Source organism: Seriola dumerili, unplaced genomic scaffold (genome assembly GCF_002260705.1).
Source record: "Seriola dumerili isolate Sdu_G_001 unplaced genomic scaffold, Sdu_1.0 BDQW01000513.1, whole genome shotgun sequence".
NCBI lineage: Eukaryota > Metazoa > Chordata > Actinopteri > Carangiformes > Carangidae > Seriola > Seriola dumerili.
Genome location: NW_019174768.1, coordinates 121,326 through 145,092, shown reverse-complemented (window position 1 = coordinate 145,092; position 23,767 = coordinate 121,326). Strand labels below are relative to the sequence as shown.

General features: G+C 46.8%; 1 protein-coding gene across 3 annotated transcripts in view; it reads left to right on the top strand.

Moving 5' to 3' along the window:
* Positions 1–23,767, top strand: part of agap1 (ArfGAP with GTPase domain, ankyrin repeat and PH domain 1) — a 134,624-nt gene that overhangs the window by 31,096 nt on the left and 79,761 nt on the right. For 2 of the 3 annotated variants that reach the window (XM_022764007.1, XM_022764006.1), the window contains exon 1: positions 5,860–7,099. The exons of the other annotated variant lie outside the window; for it this stretch is intronic. In XM_022764007.1, the coding sequence (XP_022619728.1) occupies positions 5,860–7,099 (1,240 nt within the window). Of the gene's footprint in view, positions 1–5,859; positions 7,100–23,767 lie in introns of those variants that run through there. 3 annotated transcript variants of the gene reach the window in all.

Sequence of the window (23,767 nt, the reverse complement as noted above, 5' to 3'; positions counted from 1 at the left end):
TAATAACAATGAACGGTCATGGACGATGGAAACAACACGGGAATCGAACACCGTCCATCCACCACCACCTCCTCCTGACGTGGGCTCTGTCTCTCTTTAAACTACGTCACCGACACTTCCCCCTTCGCTCCTGTCATCATCACTAGGTGTCGCCTAGCAACATAACCTTTCTATGATGTCATAACAACCTGCTGCACAGACGACCCGTGGGCTCGTCTCTTACAGGAGGACAGTCTTTGCCCTCGTACTTCTGGTTGTCACACCTCCACACCTCCACACCTGAACACCTGTAAGGTCAGAGTTTGTTTTTCTAAATCTCTGGAGCTGAAATCTCTTCATTTAAAAATATCTCAAACTGCAGTCGGAGCCAGTTGCATCACAGTTTTGTCCCTTTGTGCTGCAGAGACAGAGAGGACGGCTGCTCAGCACTGAGCTGCAATAAAAGTATAAGGGATAAAAGTATTGATTCAGTGCAGTGAGATGCTGAACCTGAATATTCTGCAGCCGTGGACAAAACAAGATGTTCACACAGGAAACTCTTCACTGTTATTTTTTATTTCTCTGCACGCCAACAGGCAGCAGCCATTTTGTTTTCAGGTTGTCCGACTGTACGTCGACACCTTCAGGGAACTTCTTCTAATTTGGTGGCTAAAGGTCAAAGGTCAAGGTCAGTGAACCCAAATGGCTCATATTGTATGTGAGTCTGGATAAACAGGGATGTAATGTGGGGCTGGTCTGAGAGGAGGAGGAAGTGATTGTAGCTTGATTTCGTTTTGTCGACCAGTTGATGAGTCGATTGATCAAAACAATAATCATCAGTTGCTGATCTCCCGGTCGGGCAGTGTGAGTGCAGCAGAGAGAGAGAGAGGCCTCTCAGTCTCTGCTGCCATGAGCCGCGCAGTCAGGAACGAAGCCGTACATTTTTATTTGACTTGAGCTCAGTCGGGGTTGAGCCACAATTACAGCCTGACGCTCCAGAAAAAGAAAAAGAAAGCAGAGGAACAACAGCGACTCTCCGGCCTCTCTCCGCTGACAGACTGTGCGCTGCAGAAATGTTTCCTCCACCACTAATTGATGCCTCTGAGCAGATTGTGTTGCATTTCATTTTGCCTCTGTGACCTCATCAGTAACTGAAGCTGTTGGAGGACGGGGAGTTTCTGAGCGACCTCCGGGAGGCGGCCGGTCGTTTGTCCATCGAACAGCAAAGACTCAGCAGCGCCTCTTTGAACACTGACACCTCTGCAGAGCTCTCATCTCGTCTGAGTGCCCTTGAGCAAGACGTTCACCCCCGACCTGCAGCAGCTGATGCCTGAAATGTAGTTTTCTATTGTTTCTCTACAATCAGACGTAAAGACGTTCCAGAATCTTCAGCGTCGGCGTCTGATGAACTCGTTGAGGTTTTACCACAGGTTTGGTGTCGGTGCTCATGACCCCCCCTACTACCCCCCCTCCTCCTCTGGACTCACTTCAAAGTGGGTTAATTGAAGCAGATTTCATGGTCTGGACTGGAATTAGTGAGGAAGAGTCTTTGTCCTCCGCCTGTTAATGAGGAGGAGCAGGGCGGAGCTCTTTGTGCTGCAGTGATTTCACTGTTGATTCTTATTATTATTTCATATTGATTTCAGTTTTCTACCTTCAGGACATTTGAAGTTGAGAAAATTGACTTGCACAGCTTGATATCAATGATCCATGTCAGTCAGCAGCCAGTCAGGTGACTGATGGAGTGATGATGCGTTCATGAGCAGCGGCTGCTCAAAATCCTGATCAAGACCCAAGAAGAAATTCATATTTTAGATGTGATTTCTGACAGAAAGCTGCTGATTCGTCCATCAGCTGTTTCTGTTGTGATTTAAATCATAATTCATCATTTTCTACAGTTGCTGCTCTGCAGGTCTGTAACTGATGGAGTTTAACAACAGACTGATTCCTAAACGAAACCTGTTGGTGCAGCAGCTCAATGTTTGTAATAATCAGTTTTAATGAGTTATAATTAAAAAAAAAAACCTTCGCACTTTTTACTCTTTTCAAGAACAATAATGATTCTTCATCGTGACTTTGGCACCTGTGGGATTGTGGGTAAGTCTCTCACATCAGAGACTTGACATGAGAGTTGTGCGTTGGCGTCTCATTTACCATCTCATACTCATACCTGAACACACACTCACACCGCTCCGCTTCTCTGTCCAGCTGCGTGTTTACAATGTGGCAGCATCACACACACACACACACACACACACACACACACACACACACTTCATCTGCTTTCATGTGCCGCTGATGCAGCCGTCAGGTGGGGGTCTTTTGAAGGTGCGTTTGATGTTCGGTGTCGCACATCCAGAAACGACACAGAGGCAGAAAGATGAGGGAGAGAAGACAGGGAGTAAATTAGAGGAGTGTGTCAGTGCTTCACTCTGTACATGTGCAAACATATCCTGTGTGTGTGTGTGTGTGTGTGTGTGTGTGTGTGTGTGTGTGTGTGTGTGTGTGTTACACCCAAAAAGTGTGGAGGTGAAAGGAGAAAGTTGCCGCCGGCTGCTTTTTCTCTAATCTTGATTAATCCCAGTAATAATCCACAAGGCGTAGGAGGCCGAGTTTTGGTGAAGTGGAGGTGGAGGGGGGGAGGTTTAATCCCCCCCTCCCTCTGCAGCCTCCTCCTCCTCCTCCTCCTCTGAGATGAAGGGAGGCACTTGAGAGATGGAAGGAGAGGATGAAAGGAAGTGCTGAGAAAATGAGTCTCCGCTCAGGATTTCACTTGGAAGATAGATTTTAATGTCGGAGCTGATCAAAGAGACGGAGCCTCGTCACAACAGCAGAGTCGTCACTTTCCAAGTCCACCTTAAATATTTTAAAGAAGCACCTGCGGACGCAAAACATGTCGACTGATTGATTGGTTGATTAATTATCGGTAAAAGTCTAAAGCAGAAGATTTCCATGATGGGTGTGAGATTGAAATCAGATGAGTGTGTGTGTGACGTGGACTCGCTCAGGAAGAAAGCACATGAAGTTCATGTTCATGTTGTTTGTTACCGTCTTCCAGGACCACCCACCCACGTGACTGTTTCCTGACCTGACGGCCTCAGGGTGCAGGTCAGAGTCCCTGTGACCGGAGGTGAGGTGTCGCTGTCAGGCAGGTGGTGTCTCAGGTGTCTGAGTCGCACAGTTATATTAAATATGAAATGAGCAGCCAGTAAAAACAAGCACTGGAGATATTCCTCTGATTTAATCTGAAAAGAAAAGCAGCTGGTCTTGGACTGGAGCCACAGCTGCAGTGTCCTCAGACCTTTGGTTCGATCGCAGGGTTAGTGGATCGACCCTGGTGCCAGAGTGTCCACGAGGAAAGGAAACCTGTTTTTAAAGTAGATCAGAGGCACGTTTGTGCAGAAGAAGCTGAGCATGAACATGTGGGGATGTTTCCTGAGGAGGAAACTTGAGTATTGTTCAGTAAAGTCGTGAACATGTGTTCCTGCAGCTTCAGTCCACACAGGTAAATAACTCTGTCAGGTGTGTGTCCAGCTCTGAGCTGCTGCACATCTGATATCAGTGTGTGTCTGAGCCTCCATTGCTGCCCGGGAGGCTTTAAAGAGCTTGACTGACAGAGAGGAGGAGGAGGAGGCTCCACCTCCTCCACAGACGCCACTGCAGACTGTAAAACACGAGCTGGAGCCTCTGTGAACCTGGAGGTGTCCTGCTGACCTAAATACAAGGACGCTGAGTGTGGAGCTGATTAATGCTGAGATAATTAATCAGCAACTCTTCCAATAATCAATTGAGTCATTTTTTAAAGGAGGAACTCTGATTCCAGCTTCTTATATTGAGTATTTCCTGTTTTCTGTGACAGTGACGTGAATCTCTCTGTTCATTGGATGAAAAAAGGCATTTGAACGTGTCACATTTGGCTCTGGGATCATGTGACCGACGTGTTTCACTCTTTTAAGCTCGTGGCTGTGAAATGTATTTGCACAGTGGCTGTAAAGTTGTTGTACAACCAAGGCTTCGTTCACACGACTAACACACCTGAAAACACACATACCTGAGCAATCACCTACACTGAGCGTGTGCGAGCCGGTGTAAACAGGAAGTAGATTGTCTCCTCTGCAGTTGTAGCATTAAAACAGAGAATGCAAGTGAACAACAGCTGCAAAGACAACAAGGTCAGTAACTCTGTCATTCATCATCATGGTGTATTCACCACAGGTAGTCCAGGCTGATGACAGCCAATCAGGAGAGACCGTGGCTGTGACCTCATCGATTACAAAGGTCTCACTTTCTGTCCAGATGACAACACAACCCCAGAGTTTTCAGAATAAAACACAACCCCAGAGTTTCCAAAATAAAACACAACCCCAGAGTTTTCAGAATAAAACACAACCCCAGAGTTTCCAAAATAAAACACAACCCCAGAGTTTCCAAAATAAAACGGGGTGAGCAGCGTTTCTTAAAGTCTCTGTTTTCGGGGCTTGGAAGCTCCGGGGTCGTGTGGACGGAGGAGGAGACGTAGGAAAAGAGATGAGTTTTGAAAGGAAGACGTAGCGGTGTGGACGCCGCCTGAATCAGTGTTTGTGCAGATACAGTTTGTTCTTCACTATTTGCATTGTGAGGTACAGACGTTCATATTTCTCCTGACTGGACCCTTTTTCCTCCGAGTGGATCTGACTGAGATGTTGTGACGTACTGGGGTATCTACCTGTATCTACCTGTATCTACCTGTATCTACCTGTATCTACCTGTATCTACCTGCAACAGTATGAGGTGATTGTAATTAGAGCTGGGGATCAAACCTGTGTACTTTGTGTGTGTGTCATCAAGCACTGAGAGCTGAGACTGAACATCTCTCCTCTTACTCTTTGATCGGTTAATTACATGTGTTATTACTCCTCACTGTGAGTGTAATAACAGCCTGTGAGTGTGTATTTGAATATGAGAAACTGTGTGTAAGATTGAGTTAAAGAAAGAAGAATGCTTATGAATGAGTTAGGATCACGTTGTCAGCTCCAGATCCCGATCCAGTCTTTGCACGGACCCCGCTCCGTGTTTTCCCGCCCTCCCCCCCGCCGTGCTGCTGTGGTCGGTCCGTGTCGGTGTGTGGAGCGGAGTGCAGGCGGAGCGGAGAGCACCGGAGGAGGGAATGGGACCGCGGCTGCCGAGCCTTGTGTCGCTGTCAGGGGGGTTGAAGCCGGAGTGATCGCAGCAGAGGAGGAGAGGGAGGCCCGGGTCCTCCGCTCTCAACACAGCGACATTTAAATCACAATTGAAGCCGGTTTGAGGGGGAAGAGGCTCGGCTGTCTGCGCTGCGCTGCGGGGGATGTGCGCACACAATGGGAGACGACGCACTGGCACCGTCCGGGACGCGGCTCTAGAATAATATTTACCCCTCCGTTTTGTTTGTAATGGAGACGCGGATCCCGGAGCAGGATCCAGAGCTGTCTGCGGGACTCACGGTGGAGGTCTCCCGGTGCTAAAGACTTCGTCAGTCCGGGCAGGAAAAGTGCTTTTTGAGGCCGGGGGTCGCATCAGTGTTCCGGACAGAGCGCTGCAGAGAGCCCGAGGAGAGCGGCGGAGGACGCGCTGCTCTGCCTGTTTGTTGCATTTGTTGCCAGTTTAAATTCCGCTGGGATGAAACCGGAATGTGTTTCCTGCGTCAAAGTCCGCGCTGTTTGCACATCTGGATCTTTTCTCTGCTGCTGCTGAACCAGTTTAACGTTGATGTTGGAGTTTAATCCAGAGGTTAGTTCGCAGAGAACACCAGCAGCAATCTGAATCTGCATTTACAGTATATGATACAGATGTTCTAGAGAAGTCGAGGGTCTGTGATTATTTAGTAAAGTTCATCAGTCCAGGTTGAGGTTTCTGCAGACACAGATGTACCTTCTGGACAGTCACTGCTCTGAAAGGATGGAGAGGGGCACGCCTCAGAGGAAGACCGTGTACCGCATCTCCCTCACCTTGGTGAAGAGGGAGAGTTTGGATGATGGGGGAGGAGGGTCGGGCCCCCGCCGAGCGGAGAACCCCAAGGTGGGCTCCTTCAGGCGGGAGGGCTCGGTGGAGCTCCAGCGTGGCGGCCTGCTGGAGCAGCTGAAGGAGGTGGAGGACGAGTCGGACGAGTTCTCATCGTCACACGGCTACATGAGGAACTTCAGGACGTTCAGCACGGGGCAGCTGGAGCTGGGGAGGCTGAAGATATCCAGGAAACATCAGCTACAGAAGGAGCTGAAGGAGCAGGCCACCAGCCCCGTGGCAGAGCATGGCAAAGAGGCGCCCGAGAGCGTTTCCCCTCAGAGTCAGGACGACTGTCAGAGGGAGAGCGGGCAGCAGGGAGCAGAGGATTCACTCAGACCTCAGGAGGAGATTTGCTCTGAAGCTCCACAAACAGACGCTGCGGTGGAGAACGGCAGCGTCACCAAGAGGAAGAGACTCCTGAAAGCCAAGAGCATGGAGGAGAGGAGCTCTGATCCTCCTCTGAACGCTGAGGGGAAGATGTCCCACTCCAAAAGTAACGGCAAAGCAGCCAAAGTTTCCTCTCCTGACACCCCTCCCCTGAAGCGGCCGCCCGGCCTGCTGCGCCGCAGCTTCAGCTTCAGGCACTGGACGGGCGGCGAGCTGCTGCGACTGCGGGCGCTCTCCAAAGACAAACACCACAGCAGCTCCGGCTGCATCAGCCGAGACGCCGGGCCGGACGAAGGCGAGAAGGACCCGGAGCCGGCTGTTGTGCTCCCAGCTTCCCGCCACAGCGACCTGACCAGGGAGAAGAGCAGGACTCTGGAGGTCGGGGCCGTCCTCAACAAGACGGACTCCATGTCTGAGCTGAGCCGCTGGGAGAGAGCGCGAGGCAACAAGAACCGGACGCTGGACAACAGCGACCTGCTGCGGCTGTCGGCCGAGAAGGACGGATCGGGAGGGGGGTTCCTGCTGCGGGGAGGGGGAGGTCGCTCCAGCGAGAGGCGTCTGGTTCGCTTCTTCAGCGGGATCTTCTCCAGAAGGGACGGGGCGTCCACCTCCACACCGGTGGGAAGCCCCAGCACCAACCGATCCCTCCGGCGGAGCAGGAGGACGGCGCTGTCACAGTCCAGCACGGAGAGCATGAACGGAGGAAGCACTGACGGTAAACATGTCTGATCACTAATTATTTAATCATCCTGCGACCTCATTACATGTAACTTTGGGCCCTTTCTGAGCCCCTGAGCCTCAGGTTGGGGCCCTCTGACCTTATCGTGTGTCTTTTATTCTTTAAACATTGATTTTAAAGTGGATGGATCCACAAAGACTGTGTGTGTGTGTGTGTGTGTGTGTGGGCTGCAGCAGTCAGGGAGGAAGGATCATGATGTGTGTGTGTTGTTTGTTTTGGACAGCAGGGTGATGTTTGGTTGTGTCAGTGACGACCAGCCGCTGCTGTTTGTCTTTCATTACTCTGAGCTTTAGTTTCCAGTTTTTTTCTCCTTCAGTGACAAAAACCTGTAACTGATTTTAAAGAACCGAAACAACGAGACAGAAACGACTCATTTGTGCAGGCGAGATGGAAACATCGTCCCTCAGCAGGAATAAAACCATCTCACCTTGAAACAAAAGAGGCGAGAATCAAAGACAAACAAGAGAGAAATGATTTTTTCCAGTGGAAACAAGAAGAAAAACGTCCAGAAAAAGAGAAGTGAGCAGGAAAAAGGGGTTTAAAATAGCAGCTGGGGGGAAAATGTAGTCAGACAGGAAGTAGGAGCCTGGACACAACGTGTTTTCATCCTAAAGAGAAGGTGCCAAACGTCTGGTCACATGACTGCAGCTTCACTCAGGTTTTGACAGCTTGACGATACCAGTGTGTGCTTTTTATCTGCACACACACACACACACACACACACACACTTACACCAATGCAAACAACACACCCCGTCAGCATCCTCTTTCCATCGCGATGGGGCCGATGGAAAACATGACGAGAGAGGAAGTGGGTCTGTTCTGTTCAGACAGACAGACAGACAGACAGATGTATGTCTTCCTGTCGAGTCCTTCACTGTTTCTCTGCCAGCCTCCCTCCAGATGTTGGAGCTTCCAGCTGCAGCAGCAGGAGTTTCACATGTTGACACCTCTGCAGCTCAGTGTGCCTGTGGCTCCGTCCACACTGTGATGTCTTCGTTTTAAAACTCATCTCTTTTCCTACGTTTCCTCCTCCCGTCCACACCGCCCCCCCAAAACGGAGAGTTTTGGAAACGCTGCTGGTCCCGTTTTATTCTGAAAACTCTGGGGTTGTGTTTTATTCTGAAAAATCTGGGGTTGTGTTTTATTTTGAAAACTCTGGGGTTGTGTTGTAGTGTGTACGGACTGAGACCTCAGCTTCCATCACCACTGGTGAAAGAAAATTTAAACACTATACCTTTGTCTTTGCTGTTCCTCCTTCTTACTGTTTCGTGTGACTAACCAACTGCAGAGGATCTACTTCCTGTTTACACCTGTTACAACCTGAGCAGACGTTCCTGCTCTGAGTGACATGTTTTAGCCAGTACCAGTTAAATACACACGTTCGATACCCGGCCTTGAGGTTTCAGGTGTTTCCAGCCTCTCACAGTGAGTGTCGTTGTCTTGATAACTGAGTTATAGTCTTGCCAAACTGACTAGTTCATTGTGATGTAGATGTTACATCATCGTGTTGTAGCCTCAGTTACTCACCTGAGCTTTGGGAGTGTGTTCTCACCTGTAGGAGCCGAGTCAGCGACGCCTGCACCTCTGCTTTGAGGTGTTTTAAATAAAGACACAGTGAGAGAGAAGCTTCAGTCTTTGTCCTGGTTTCAGGGTTTTCACGACCTTTCCTCAGGCGCTGGGGGGGGGGGGCTCTCCAGGTTCCTGATTCGCGGCCTTGGAGGTCGACTTACAGGTTTAGCAGTTGGGGGTGGGGGTGGGGGGTGGGGGTGAAGCTTGCACATTTTTAGGATTCCTGCGTGGAGCTGGAAGAGGCTGCAGGTCATCAGCAGTAACCTTCACTGAGCTGCAGGATAATGGCCTGCGGCAGGTAACGTGTTGTTTCTGGAGATAACCCGTGTTTGTCCTGGTGGGGGTCTGAGGCGGGAAAACAGAGCTGAGAGTCCATATGATAATAACTCAGGTCGTTTGTATGTTTCCTCACTGCTGAGGCAAAATATGTGATATTAAAGAAAAAACCTTCAGTTGGACAACATGGATCACATGATCAGCTGCTGCCTCACACACACAAGGCAGCTCAAACATTTCACATGTGTATTATATATATATTTCACATGTACATTAAAATTCACATGTGGTGTTGTGATTCCATGTGTAAACCTAAATTTCACATTTAACACGTGAAATGTTTCCACACACACGTTATGTTGTGATTTCATGTGTTAATAAATATATATATATATATATAATATATATATATATATATATTATATATATATATATATATACAGTAAACACTGTATATTTCACATTTGTTTATCTTTGTATGAGATTTAAAAATCAACAAATTAATCAAGAACATAAATGGCCGATTAATCGAGAGAGCCTTAATGTAGTCGCCCCCCCCCGGCTCTGCAGACGAGGGGCTATTGTTAGAGAAGACACTCAGGACCCCTCCCACCCTGACCTCACTGTGTCTTAATGGAGTCCACTGGTGTGTCTATGGGGAGGAGATGTAGGGGAATGTGTGTGTGTGAGTGACCTATATCCACAGCCATGCAGAAGTAATGTGAACTACATGTGTGTCAAAAGGCACACACACACACACACACACACACACACACGCCAATTACTGAGTCTACGTTTGCATCAATTTATTCCCTCTCTCCCTCTCTCTCTCTCTCTCTCTCTCTCTCTCTGAGAAAAAAGACTCTCTCTCTTTCTCGATCTCCCCGACTCTTACTTACACACACACACACACACACACACTCATCAAATGGTTCGACTTGCAGCTTTGTGGCTCCTCCAGATGAAGCGTTAGTTAAAGCTTTGTTCCTCCTCTCTGCTTTCCCTTTATACATAAACACACAAACACACACACACTCACACACACACACACACACACACACACACACACACACACACACACACACACACACAGATACTTAAGAGTCTCTACTACAATAGGTATAATAGGGAGAAAATCCTATTAGGAGAAATGCTGCAGGGAGCACAGAGATGGAGGGATGATGGAGAGCTGACCCTCCTCCTCCCTCCTCCTTCTTTCCTTCCTTTCTTTCCTCCCCTCTTCCTCATCTCCTCCTTCCTTCACTTATTATTTATCTCCTCACTCTTCTTTTGTTGCTTTCTTCCTCTCTTGATTCCTTTCCTCCTTTCCTCCTCCCTTCACTCGGATTGTTTTTGTATCTGTTGCATCCTTCTTTTCCTCCTCCTTCCTTTTCTTCCATCCATCCTGTCTTCACTCTTATCCCTTCTTGTCCTCCTTACTTTCCTTGCTTTCATCTCCTCCTCCCCCATTCTTCCCTCTGTAATCCCTCTTCTTTCTGTCATTTATTTCCTTCATTCCTTCCCCCCTTTTTCTCTTCTTTCCCTCTGTGGTGGGTCCTTCCTTCCTTCCTTCCTTCCTTCCTTCCTTCCTTCCTTTTTTCTCCTCTCCTTCCTTTGGTCATACCATTGCTGTCTCCCTCTTTCTTCCTCTCTTCCACTCTTCTCTCCATATTTAGTGGGATGTAGTGCACGCTGAAGTGATGCTGAGAGGTCGTGGAGGTGAGGAGCCGAGGATTGTGGGATATCAAACTGGGCCAAGGACTCTGTCCTGGTTCTCTGAGTCTCCGGCTGGGACTCTGTCTTTATTTTGGTCTGTCCACCTTAACTGCTCCAATCAGACTGGGCCATTACTGCAGGGAGTTTCAGTGTGTGTGTGTGTGTGTGCGTGTGTGTGTGTGTGTGTGTGTGTGAACCAGCTGACTGGGTTCAGGTGAAGCTGATTTCACTGACTCCATTATTCAGTGAGTCAGTGACAGTGGTTGTTGCTGCTCTGGGTGTCGGAGCTTATAGAAGTCGGCCTGTGTGTCATGTGACTCTGTGGTTGTGTTGTGAGTGAAGCGTGTTGATGCTGAACATTATTCAGACTGTGAATCTGAATCAGGCTGCTGAGCTCTGCTGCCTCCACGTTCCTCTCATTTCTGACTCTACCTCGTTCACCCGCTCTCTCTCTCTGGCTCTCTCTCTGGCTCTGTCTCTCTGTCTCTCTCTCTGTCTCTCTCTGTCTCTCTCTCTCTCTCTCTCTCTCTCTCTGTCTCTCTCTGTCTCTCTCTCTCTCTGTCTCTCTCTCTCTGTCTCTCTCTCTCTCTCTGTGTGTCTCTCCCTCTCTCTGTCTCTCTCTCTCTGTCTCTCTCTCTCTCTCTCTGTCTCTCTCTCTGTCTCTCTGTCTCTCTCTCTCTCTCTCTCTCTCTCTCTCTCTGTCTCTCTCTCTGTCTCTCTCTCTCTCTCCTCTCTTTGACACTGACACAGTTTTGCTGCTGCTCTCGGAGCTTATTAGCCGGCTGCTGTGTCGCTGCAGCACCAGAGGTTGTTCTGGGGTCAAAGAGCATGTGTGGGAGGTCTCCATCTTCACCCTCCTCCTCCCCCGTCCTCTGCTCCTTCCCTCCATCCTCCTCCTCCCCACTTCCTCTCCAGACCCAAATTGGTCTGTGAGTGTGTGTGTGTGTGTGTGTGTGTGTGTGTGGGGTTTAGAGGGCTGTACTCCCTTATTTGAACAAGCCGTTGGAGGCAGTGAAGTAGCACCACACACACCCTTAAACTGCAGCAGCGTGTGTGTGTTTAAGTCTTGTTCTTTCTGCTTCATGGCCACTGGCCTTGTAACCTGACAGCAGCTGTGTGTGTGTGTGTGTGTGTGTGTATGTGTGTTTAAACAGTCACACTGAGGATTCACACAGAAACCCTCTAAAATAAACCATTAGATTTGATGTTAGAGACGTGGTTTGATGTTGAGGGTGAGACACTGTCCCTCTCTGTCCTCTGATTGTCTTATGGATCTCTAGCTGTGTTTTTGTGTCCTCAGAGTGATTATTGATACAGTGATCAGTCAATCTGTCAATACAGGGAAAATGAAGTCCGTCCACACACTCGGTGACAAACCTGATTATTGATTCATCATTTAAACGCACGTCAGTGTCTTCTGCCTCCAGGCGTCTCTCAGTCAAAACAATAACAGAAGACTAGAATGGAATAGTGTGGGATCATGGGAGTTGTAGTCTTGGATTCCTTCAGTATCAGTGGTTCAGGTGATTCTAACCGTTAAAACACTGAGTGAAGCAGTTTCACATTTAAAGTCAGTGTTTGACCGACGCTCGTTAACGGAGCGTTACATGATTAAAATCACAGATTCCTCTGGTTTGAGAATCGATGGAAACATCTGTGATAATGTAAGAACACAACGCAACAACATACAGAACATACAACTGGTTGTTTTTAGAGATTTTAATGAGGAGAAGTCACAGGTCAGAACATTAAGTCTTTCATCAGATTGAAAGTTTGAGCGTTTTCTTCTGTAAAGATTTTATTCCAACAAGGAGCTGTTACTAACGGGTTTCTGGACATGGCAAAACTTCTCCTTCCTGTTTCTACCTGTGTGTGTGTGTGTTGTCCTGGTTACGTGTTAGCTGTACGTCCTGTAATCCACCGCTGGCCGAGCATCACGTCGTTCTGCCTCCCCGCTGCTTAAAGCTCTTACATAAGGCTCAAATCCACCGGAGGGCAGATGACAAGGGTGCTCAGTGACGCAACAACGCTCAGTGACGCAACACACACACACACACACACACACACACACACCCTGAACCTTTTGATACCCAGCATCCAGCAGCACCAAAGCTCCAGAGTGAGTGACAGAGTCTAGATTTAAAAATGCACACACGATTTCCACATGCAGGACGGCTTTAACATATGATGTAAGCAGGCTGAAACACACACACACACACACACACACACACACACACACACACACACACAGGTTAGTGAGACCATCGTCTAGATTACACACGCCGTCTAATTCTGCTCCACACGACTCCTGGACGGTCAGAAGATAAACTCTGATTAAATGGACTCTAATCGCTCTGCACCGGGAAACCTGTGTGTGTGTGTGTGTGTGTGTGTGTGTGTGTTTAGGTGTGTGTGTGTTTGGGCGTAGAAGATGAACCACTTAGTAGCTGGTGGTGTGACGGTGGTTTTATTTGATTTGGGATGAGGATGAAAGCTGTCGGCGTGCTGCCAACAAACCAGCCCACTGTGTGTGTGTGTGTGTGTGTGTGTGTGTGTGTGTGTGTGTGTGTGTGTGTGTGTGTGTGTGTGTGGTTGTGTGTGTGTGTGTGTGTGTGTGTATGTGTGGTTGTGTGTGTGTGGTTGTGGGGGATGGTTGTGCGCCTGATTAAAAGGCTGATATTTGGGTCAGTCAGTGTGTGTGTGTGTGTGTGTTAATCTTGTGATTGTGTGTTCGTCTCTGTATCTGCAGGAATGTTTGTGTGTGTGTTCAAATATATGAATGAACACTTACTGGTATTGATTTTATTGGTTAGTAATTGATGTTTTATTGGTGATGGAGCTGTTGATGATCTGTAATATGATGACATCAGAACAGACAGACACGTGTAAGACTGTCATAAAGAACACCGGCTCTGTCCGACAGCTGACACCATTAACAGCTGAGATCCAGATCTACGTAGATTACAGAGAACATTATCACCCAGTGGTTCCTGAACTGGGAATCCAGGACCAGCAGGGGCCCAGTGGGGGGGGGCGTCAGTTCCCATGAACAGCTGCAGGACAGTGAGATTTGTCTTAATTCAGAAGATAATCAGTTGTTCATGTCTAAAACAGACGTGACTAATTAAAGAAAATCTTCTCTGGTTGGTTCTTAAAGGCTGAATTTCATCAAACGCTGTTTTGTTTAAACCTCAGACGTTTTCACAGTTTTTCTGGGCTGGATTGAACTTTTATTGAAGTTTTCTTTCTTTTACAACAAGAAACTAAAGTTGAGCGAGGCCGCAGGTTCCCTCTGTTAGCTCTGCTAGTCCCTGTTGGTTTGTGGCTCAGAGACGTGAAGGGGTTCATGAACTCCTGGTCAAACTCACACCAGATAAAAAGAATCAGTTGGACAGTTTGTGTTTTGCATAATGTCCCTGGAGCCTGAACGCCAGTCTGAATATTAACAGGTGATTTCCAAACCACCCTCATCCTGCAGGAACAGCTGCAGACAGAGCCACATCTGTATCTTCCTGCAGACACTGATGCACATCAGTCCTGATTTTAACCCTGATTTCACAATATACATCAGTCTGAGGGTATTTCCCCGAAGTGTTTGTATCAAAACTTCCAGAAGTATCAGCTGGTTCTGTGATGACGCCCTTTTTGTTTCTGTTTGCAAAAAGATCATTCGGCCCAAATGTTGAAAAGCTGAAGCCTGGTTTTTCACCTTGTCCAAACGACTGATGTGGATGAACTGAAATGAGTTCACTGAAGTGTTGCAATATACGAGTGAATAGGAGATAATTGTGTAATAAATGCCTAAAATTAGATTTTGCGTTGTCTGTAACCACATCTCAGAGGCCTGCCTCGAGGCCTTATCTCTTTGAGTCAAGTTCAGTCTCTCCAGAATATGAAGCGTAACGTGGAGCGTGGACAGATTCTAACATCAGATAAATCATATTTGTGCGCCGTGTTTTCACAGAGGTATGAACAGAAACGCCCGTGGAGCTCAGAGGGTTAAACCTGGTTTCCTCCCTCTTCCTCTGCGTCCTCTTAATATTCACGTTCTCACGCCTCAACAGTGAACACAGCCTCTTTCTCTCACACCTGCTGCCGTCTTCAGCTCGCCGCCTCGCCGTGCCAGCGGCTCTCCGTCCTCTTTGACCGCCGTCCCTTCACCTCCCGTGGCCTCGGCCTCGGGAACAGCTGGGGCCGCCTGCGAGCGCCGCACACAAGGCCCGCCGTTGTCCGTGAGACGGAAAAGCAAAGCTCAGCAGTTTGTCATGTAGCCAGGATTATGTGAATGTTACGGGGCTGATGGGAACGCCGTTGAAGAGATGATGTGCTGAGTTCCAGTCTCAGTCGTTTTACACTCTGGTACATGTTGCCCCCCCCTCCCCGGTCTCAAACCCACTAATGACACACTCACACACATCCTGTATCCACAGTAACAGACAGTGACAGATCTGAGGTCAGAGGAGGAGCGGCGCTGTAAGTGTAGACGATAATGTCAGAGGACACGCTGCTCATACATCAGCATATTTCCTCTTTACATCCTCAGTCTGTTCACTGGAGCACAGCCACACATTCTATTGTTCTCAGTTTGATCCTGGATCAATATCTTTATCCACATTATCAATATCTGAAACACCGATTAATCTGCTGCTTATTTTTCTGATCAATCAAGTAATCGAATCTTCGTCTTCTTCTTTCGATCTGTCCAGAATCAGTTTAGAATCACGTCACAATAAAGAAGCTGGAAACAAAGTATTTGACATTTCTGCTTTTAACATTTAATCAGCTGATAAACTGTTGGGTTAATTATGACTTTTTCCTCTTTATAGAAAAGTGATGAGTCAGATCTGTGTGTATTCATGTAGAAACAGTAACAGCATGTGTTTGTGCTGCAGTTGTAAACGTGGATCATCTTCAGATTATCAGGTGTTTTCTTCTTCTCTGTTGAAGCTGCGGTTCAGTTTCCTGCTGCGCTGGGAAACACGTGTGAAGTGAACGCAGCCTGAAGCGTTTAGACGTTTGTTCGGCGTCAGCAGAGAACGCCAGAAGCTCGGGAGCGTTGAATTAAAACCAGACCTGTCGTCTCGCTGCTGGTTTCACCCGCCACGCTCCGTCCTTTCACTCTGGACTGATGCACTCTGGGTGTTTGAGCGGGGTTACTGCAGGTCGTGTGTTGACCTCTGCTGTAATTACTCCTGCTGTCCTCTGTGTGTGTGTGTGTCTTCATTCAGCCTCACAATGAGTGTGACATGAATACTAAGCAGCTACTCAGACCAGACGCACGTCGGCCGCCGGGGTCAGAGGTCAACTCCATCTCACCCCTGTTACTTTCATGAAGTGAATAGAAGCGTGGTCCTTAAAGATGTCGCAGTAAAGATGTTGCGGCTGAACTGCAAGTTTTTAAGCTGTTCAGTTGTTAATGTTCACGAAAATAATGTTGTTTTGAAACTTGAAAAAAATCAGTTTGAACAGAGTGAGTGAAAGGAGTTGAAGTGGTAGTTATAACAGAAGTGCTAGCAGGAATTCAAGTTCCTGTTTATGTAAAAGTGAGTACTAGGTAAGTGAAGTACTAAATAAGAGTACATCCGAAGGAAGTTGAAGTGGCAGCTTAAACAGACTTGCCAAAAGAATTTGAAGTGTCAGTTAGTAATTAAAGCAGCATGTAAACACTAAAAGAAGTGGAGGTGGTATTTAAAGCAAACAGGAATTAAAGTTTGTTTACGTGTAAGCACTGAATAAAATTGAACTGTCAGTTCAGGTGTTAGCAATGAGTGAAATCATTGCACTGAGGGAAGATGAAGTGGTATTAAAATCACAAAAAGATTTCTTGGAAACTGACAGTTTTCAGTTTCTTTTCAACATCAGATGAAAAGTATCAATAGTCCACACATCAGATACGATCACCTGATCAGGTTTCCTCTGTAACGTAAAACCTGTTGGGTCCAAGCTTCTGTTTACCATGTGATCCGCTCCGTCCAATCACAACACAGAACACAGCCTCTTTGTCTCGGCTCGTCCACGGTTGGTCGCCTGCCATCCTCTTCCTGCCCCGACTTCCTCAGGCAGCTTTAATCAGATAGTGTGTGTGTGTGTGTGTGTGTGTGTGTGTGTGTGTGTGTGTGTGTGTGTGTGTGTGTGTGTGTGTGTGTGTGTGAAGCGTGAACACACACATCTGGAGGAAATACCCGCAATACCAGGAGATCTGTTTTTTAATAAAAACCCTCAGTCATCAATCAGAGGTATGAGAGGCTGTCTGTGTCTCAGTTCTCTCTTCTTTTCCTTTTGTCTTTCCTCTCCTCCTTCCTTTCCTTCCTTCCTAACATACATTTTCCAACCTCCTCTATGTTTCTATACATTTCTATCCTTCCTTCCCTCCCTTGTCTCCTTCCTACCTTCCTTTCTTCCATCCTTTATCCTCCCTAACCCCTCTTAATACCTCTTTTTATCCCTCTTTTCCTAACCTAACTTCTCCTAACCCTCTGCCTCCTTCCTAACCCCATCTCTCCATCCTTTTTTTATCCTTCCTCTACTTTCGCTCCCTTCTTTCCTTCCTAACCTCTTTCTATCCTTCCTAACCCCTTCTGTCTCTTCTTTTATACCCACCACTTCTCTTTCATCATTCTGAAGCCACGTTCAGATCGACGTTGGAAAAACGCAGCACTTCCTGGTAGATGTTTTCTCTGCCTCTGGAGCAACTGAGTCTCTTTGTGGTGGTTCTCTGAATCTTTGTGGTGGTTCTCTGAGTCTTTGTGGTGGTTCTGAGTCTTTGTGGTTGTTCTCTGAGTCTTTGTGGTCGTTCTCTGAATCTTTGTGGTGGTTCTGAGTCTTTGTGGTCGTTCTCTGAATCTTTGTGGTGGTTCTGAATCTTTGTGGTCGTTCACTGAGTCTTTGTGGTCGTTCTCTGAGTCTTTGTGGTCGTTCTCTGAATCTTTGTGGTGGTTCTGAATCTTTGTGGTTGTTCTCTGAGTCTTTGTGGTCGTTCTCTGAGTCTTTGTGGTCGTTCGCTGAGTCTTTGTGGTCGTTCTCTGAGTCTTTGTGGTCATATATTGAAGCCTGACCACTGTGACTGTGAAAACTGTTGAATTAGATTCTGAACAGTATTTATAAAGTCTTTAAAAGTTAATTTCATTTGAACATTGTAGAAACCTCCTTGTCTCCTTGTCTCCTCCCCCCTCCTCTCTCCTTCTCTCCCCTCCTGCGCCCCCCCCCCTCTGTCTAACAGTCTTTTTATGGTTGTTATTATGAGTGCTGCAGGCGGAGGTCTAATGAACAACAGTCCTCTAAAATGAAGAATGAAAATGCTGCAGCGTCTCTTATGAAACTGTCGTCTTCACTCACTAACCAAGAAGAATGAAGCTGCTGCTGCTGTTTGGGACGTTTTCAGTAAATGACACTTTCCCTCCGAACCACAGGGACAGTAGCTGTGACCGTGGAGTGTGTCGTCACACACACTCTGGTTATTTTAAACACAGCCGTCAGTGTTGAGTTCTGGTTTCCTGTAAACATGAGGAGAGACTGACTGAACTGAGGAAAAGTTGTTCATATATGATGCTGCTACAAACACGTCAGACAAGTGTGTGTGTGTGTGTGTGTGTGTTCACCTAACAGAGGTGCACAGCTGTGTGTTTGGTGACTGTGCCGTTACCTGTCGGACAGGTTTAATTAACGTTGACAAATGCAAATTGACAGACGGACACACACACTCGCTGTAACCAGACACACACAGACACACACACACCTGACGTGAGATGTGTATACACACACACACACACACACACACACACACACACACTGTACAGCTGTCACCACCAGGCTGATGAACTCTAATTCAGAAGCTTTATTGTCCCGTCGTCTTTAAACAAAGACATAAACACGCAGCAGCTACATGAAGAGTTTTATCTCATCAGGATGTTTGAAGGGTCATAAAGAGATTTTATTTAAACTGAATATGAATAACTGAAGTATTTACACTAAGAAATGATTCAAAATTCACTTTATAATCCAGGAAACTGTGAAATAGCAGCAGAGGCTCAAGTTCATCATCTAAACTCATGATGTCGTGTTTCTGAGAGACTGTTTCTGTGTTTTTCACCTTCATTTCTGCTGCTTTAAAAAAGGCTGGAAAGTTACGAGTTAATTTAATGATCCTTGCATCAGACAATGAACGTGTAAGAAACTGCTCAAAGACGACAGAGGAAAGGCTCTGCAGAAAGAAACACTATTTTAATTTACAGGAGTCAGGCACTAATTAGGGTTAACCAATTACAACTGAAGCTAATTTTATTTGAATCAGATTAAAGTTTGTCAGCAGGTTCTGATCAAGTCTTCAGATGTAAAGTCTGTAAAACCTTAAACAGTCTCAGCTGCTGCGGCGTGGCTCAGTTTTTATGTCTCTTCACCTTCATTAGAAATGACTGTGAATCTTTAATTAATCTGATTAAATCTGCAGCAATAAATAAAAGTTTCACATCGAAGATATGAGAAATAATCAAACTGATAAATGACTAAGAGAGAAAAATGTTTTAAATTCAAGAAGCTTTATCTGTTTTTTAACGTGTCACTTCAGAAGAAGTCTGAACAGCAGGTGAAGAAACGGAGGGAAAGAAAAAGAGGAATATATTTATGAGGTGTTGGAGTCGGGGGGGAGGGGGGAGGGGGGAGGAGAACGGCGTGAAGGGCGAAGGCTGAGATAATATGTTGTCACGTGTGACTGATGAGGCAGCGCTGCTCTGATTTGTCACAGTCAGACGACGGGTTAACCCACACACACACACACACACACACACACACACACACACATATATATATATACACCCTGCCCTGAGGGAGGGAACAGCCACGCTCCACCCATGATCCCACTGAGAGTGTGTGTGTTAAGACAATAGTGCCATTAGAGGTGTGTGTGTGTGTGTGTGTGTGTGTGTGTGTGTGTGTGTGTGTGTGTGTGTGTGTGTGTGTGTGTTTCTACAAGAGATCATCTATTCAAACCTGCCAGCCGGCATCACCCGGGGCTGTGTGCGCGTTTGCATTTGTGTGTGTGTGTGTGTGCGTGCGTGTGTGTGTGTGTGTGCGTGCGCGTGCGTGCGTGTGTGTCGGGGGGTTGACAGTGAGAGTCGATGCAGATTTCAGCTGCAACAAAAGATAAAACTTGATCTTCTTCTGATCATGTTAATAACACGATTGATCTTTTTAATTGTGATTTATGGATCAATTACGAGACACGTGCCAATACTTGCACGTATATTCTGTTTTACTATATATTTATATATTTCAGTGATTTATTTGAACATTTGCTTCCTGTCAGAGCTGAACCCTGGACGTCCTGTCGTCACCTTCACCACATGTTTAATCTGAAGTTCTGACTCCAACAGAAAAGGACTCGTCGTTCTCCCTTCGTCGCTTCCTCCCGTTGTTTCAGTCTTTCTCGGCTGACTCCTGCTCGTCAGTGACGGAGTGAAGCTTCGTTTAAAGATTCTTTGGCTTCGGAGCTTAAAGTAAATGTTTTCAACAACAGATGATTCACAGATGAAGTCAGTGTTGTTTCTTCATCTGAGTCCTTCACGCTTTGCACAACATCCGACAGCGTCCTCGACTCAGAGGAGGAAAAAGAGACTCAACAAGAAAAGTGAACATGAAGAAGAGCAGCCAACGTAGGAAACAGGAAACAGAACAATTACAAAAGTAAAATATGGGTAAACAGAAACCTCTTCCTCTCTGGACGAACAGATGTGCTCGTCCTTCTCTTTACTTCCTGTTTTAAAGATGGAGATTAGAGTGGTTTAGTTCTGTCTCTCACAGTGGAACAAACAGGAGCAACAGAGACGGATATAAAAATAAAAGCGTGGACGTTACTGTGTCTCTACGCTGCAGTGATGAAGAGTGTCAGCTCTCCCATGTCCAGTAAACACACCACATGAGTTGTGTGGGCGCTGTGAAGACAAACAAACGCAGCAGGAATGCAGCACAGTCAGATTTTCCACCCTGATGTGGACGGAGAGCGGGGGCCTGAAGGTCAGAGAGGCTCATGGGTAAATCTGGTGAAGGTCAGACTCGTTCACGCCCAACCTGTTTGGTGTAAAAGAGTTGTGCTTCACGTCTCTTCTGCTAATTGACAGTTTATCATCAGGTTACAACCCGTCACGCCAACAGTATGTGATGGAGTCACATTCCTGAGCTTCCAACGCGGCCGCGTGGCGAAGGAGGCGTTTGTCATTGTGACATCATGTTATTACAGTCAGGAAGCTCAACAACAGCACAGTGAGGAGGAAGAGGAGCAGATTTAGGATCCTCTGTGTTGTTACAGTCACCCGTTCTTCTTGTTTACCTTCTGAGATTCCTCTCGTGGTTCTGTAGACGTCTGGATTCCCAGCATGCCTCAGGACACACCGCAGTGTTTGTGAACGCCTGCTGACGTCGTCATGATGTCAGAGGGAGACGCCGCTGTCTGTGTAGTTGTGCAACATGTTAGATAACCAGGAGTCTGTTGGTGATGATGGAGGAGGAGGCTTCGTTTAGGTTAACGATGATTTTCATTATTGATTAATCTGCGGATGATGATTGATCATGTAGCAGGTCACAGCGTGTTCAGAGTTTCCATGGATCAGCTGCTGTTCTGATGTTTCAGTCAGCGTGGCGTCTTCCTCGACCTGTCACTGTCTCACCGCCACGCTTCAGCGATCTGACACTAAACCTCAGATGTCATTATTTTACTGTAGTTGCTCCTTATTTTCCCTCGGTGTATTAGATATTGTGTTCTTGAGACCGTGTCCGGCTCTGACTGTCGGCGGCGTGAAGGAATAAAAACCGATCACATCTTAAAATCACCGATGCTTCGCAGTTAATCACCTAATTGATGACTGATTCCAGCTGTAACCTGAAGGTCAGCTCTGGGGTTTCGTTGCTCTGACAGAAGCTCCGCCCTCAGAGGTCGGCTGTGCGGTGAGGACGTGTGAAGGCTCCGCCTCCAGCAGCAGATCTTTATGAGACGGGCCGCTGCGCTGCGTCAGACGCGTCTCATGTAAAGACGGGACGTGAAGCTTCAGTCTCACAGCTGCTGCTCTCTGGTGTTACCAGGCTCTGGGTCGGTGCCAGCTTCCCGCTCGGGCACCGGTCCAGGGCGGAGAGGTCGATCGGGGCCAAAACCCCCGCAGGGTGTCGGTGTGTGTGTTTGCCATAATTACCAGCAGACACCAGCCAACTGAGGCCGGGTTTGGCTGCGGCCGCTAACCAGCCTCTGTGGGCAGCAGGCGGCCAGCAGTCATTCAGAGGTCGAGTCTGACTCACACCCCGCCTGCTGGCAACAACAGAGGAGGTTTATCTTCCACACAGCTGCTGCGTGCTGTAACTCACTGTCCGTGTCATGTGGACTCTCACACATCTCAGTCTCCAGGTCCATATCTAACCGACGTGTGTGAGAAACTACGGCAAGACAGAAGAGACAATCCAGACTACAATAAAGCTCAGTTCATCCATCAAGCAAACAATCAGCTTAAAGACACTGACCTCTGACCTTTGACACACAGAACCACTGATCGATTAACTGTCAAAATAATGAACTGACAGTAGAAATGATCGTTTTTTAAATGATAATTTTGCTTCTTCATGATGCTCTTATTCATCCATTTCCATCAGGGCATTCATCAGCTGCTTGTTTTTATTTACCCCTCCAATACTAGAGCCCCCGCCCCCACCCACTTTCCCTGGGCGCCACCTGGGTGACACAATCTGAAAATAAATCAATAAATAAACAAGCAAATGAATAAATAACTGTGTCAGAGAAAGAAAGAATAGATAATAATAATAAATAAAAAATAAAAACAAAAGCAGCTTTAAAGAGACGGATGTGAAAAAACAAACTCACTGAAGTGGATGATGTTTTTGTCCCAGTTGAATCTTCATCAGGTCAAAGTGATTAAAAATGGATGTGAGAGTGTCGTCCATGTAAATAATGGATTCTGGTTTGGAGTCAGTTCAGACGTGATGTGGTCTGACTAAAAAAACAATAAACTACTTCAGAACATTCAGGAATTAACGATGAATTAATTTCATTTATTGCTTTATTTCTTTGTTGTGCTCAGTTAATGTCGGAAAACAGAGAAAATCCCAGTTGTTGAGAGTCACAGTGACTTCTGATCAGTGTCCGACTGATCAGAAATCAATAATCAGAGGAGAATGATCAGGATGAAGAAGTGGCTCAGGGAGAATAATGAGACTGATTGTTTTAATCTGTGACCTGAAGCTCTGGATGAGTTCAGAAAGGAAACGGTTGAATTTCCCTCTGACTCAGAGAAGAAGAATTTCTCTGTGAAGTCGGAGGAAAAAGGCAGAAAGTTTTACTGACAGATCTACGACCAGACGAGGTCTGATGTGATGCAGGCGGCGGCGGCGGGGGCGGGGGCATTGTTGGCGGCGGCGGCGGCACACGTGAGCTCTGCAGCGAGTGCCTCATGTAGTAACACACAACAAACCACACAGGACTGACTGTGTGGAGAGCTGGCCGCCTGCCATCGCTTCTTTGTTGTCTGATACAGTTTCTCTCTCAGTCTTTCATCTGTTGTCTCTCCTCACTTCATCCACTGTGATGCTGCTTTAGTCTCAAATTTCAGACGTCGTTCGTCTTCTGTGACTTTGACCTGTGACGGAAACAATTAATCAATTAGTTGATCAACAGAAGGAAGATCACCATGTCATCCATTTACCTGTTTTATATGATCAGAAACTGAACTTTTTGTTTTCAGACAGAACAAGACGTCACCTTGAACTCAACACAAACTTTTTGGGGATTTTTCACTGTTTTATAACTTTTCTTGAACTAAACCAATAATCAGATTTGATGAGATCAGCTGTGGCCTGAATGTGACAACAGGTGTTCTTCACTTCTCTGTATATAAACCTGACAACACACTCCAATGGTTCTTCTCTGAATTAATCCCAATCAAACACTTCCTGACCTGAAGCAGAAACACACGTTAAGCACTGAGTGTTTCTTCAGCCTCCTGTGGAGATGTTTGGATTTTATTTAACTTAAACCAGGTTCAAATCTGAGTCTTAGTAACTACTAGAACAGGCCAGGAGTTAAAGCTGG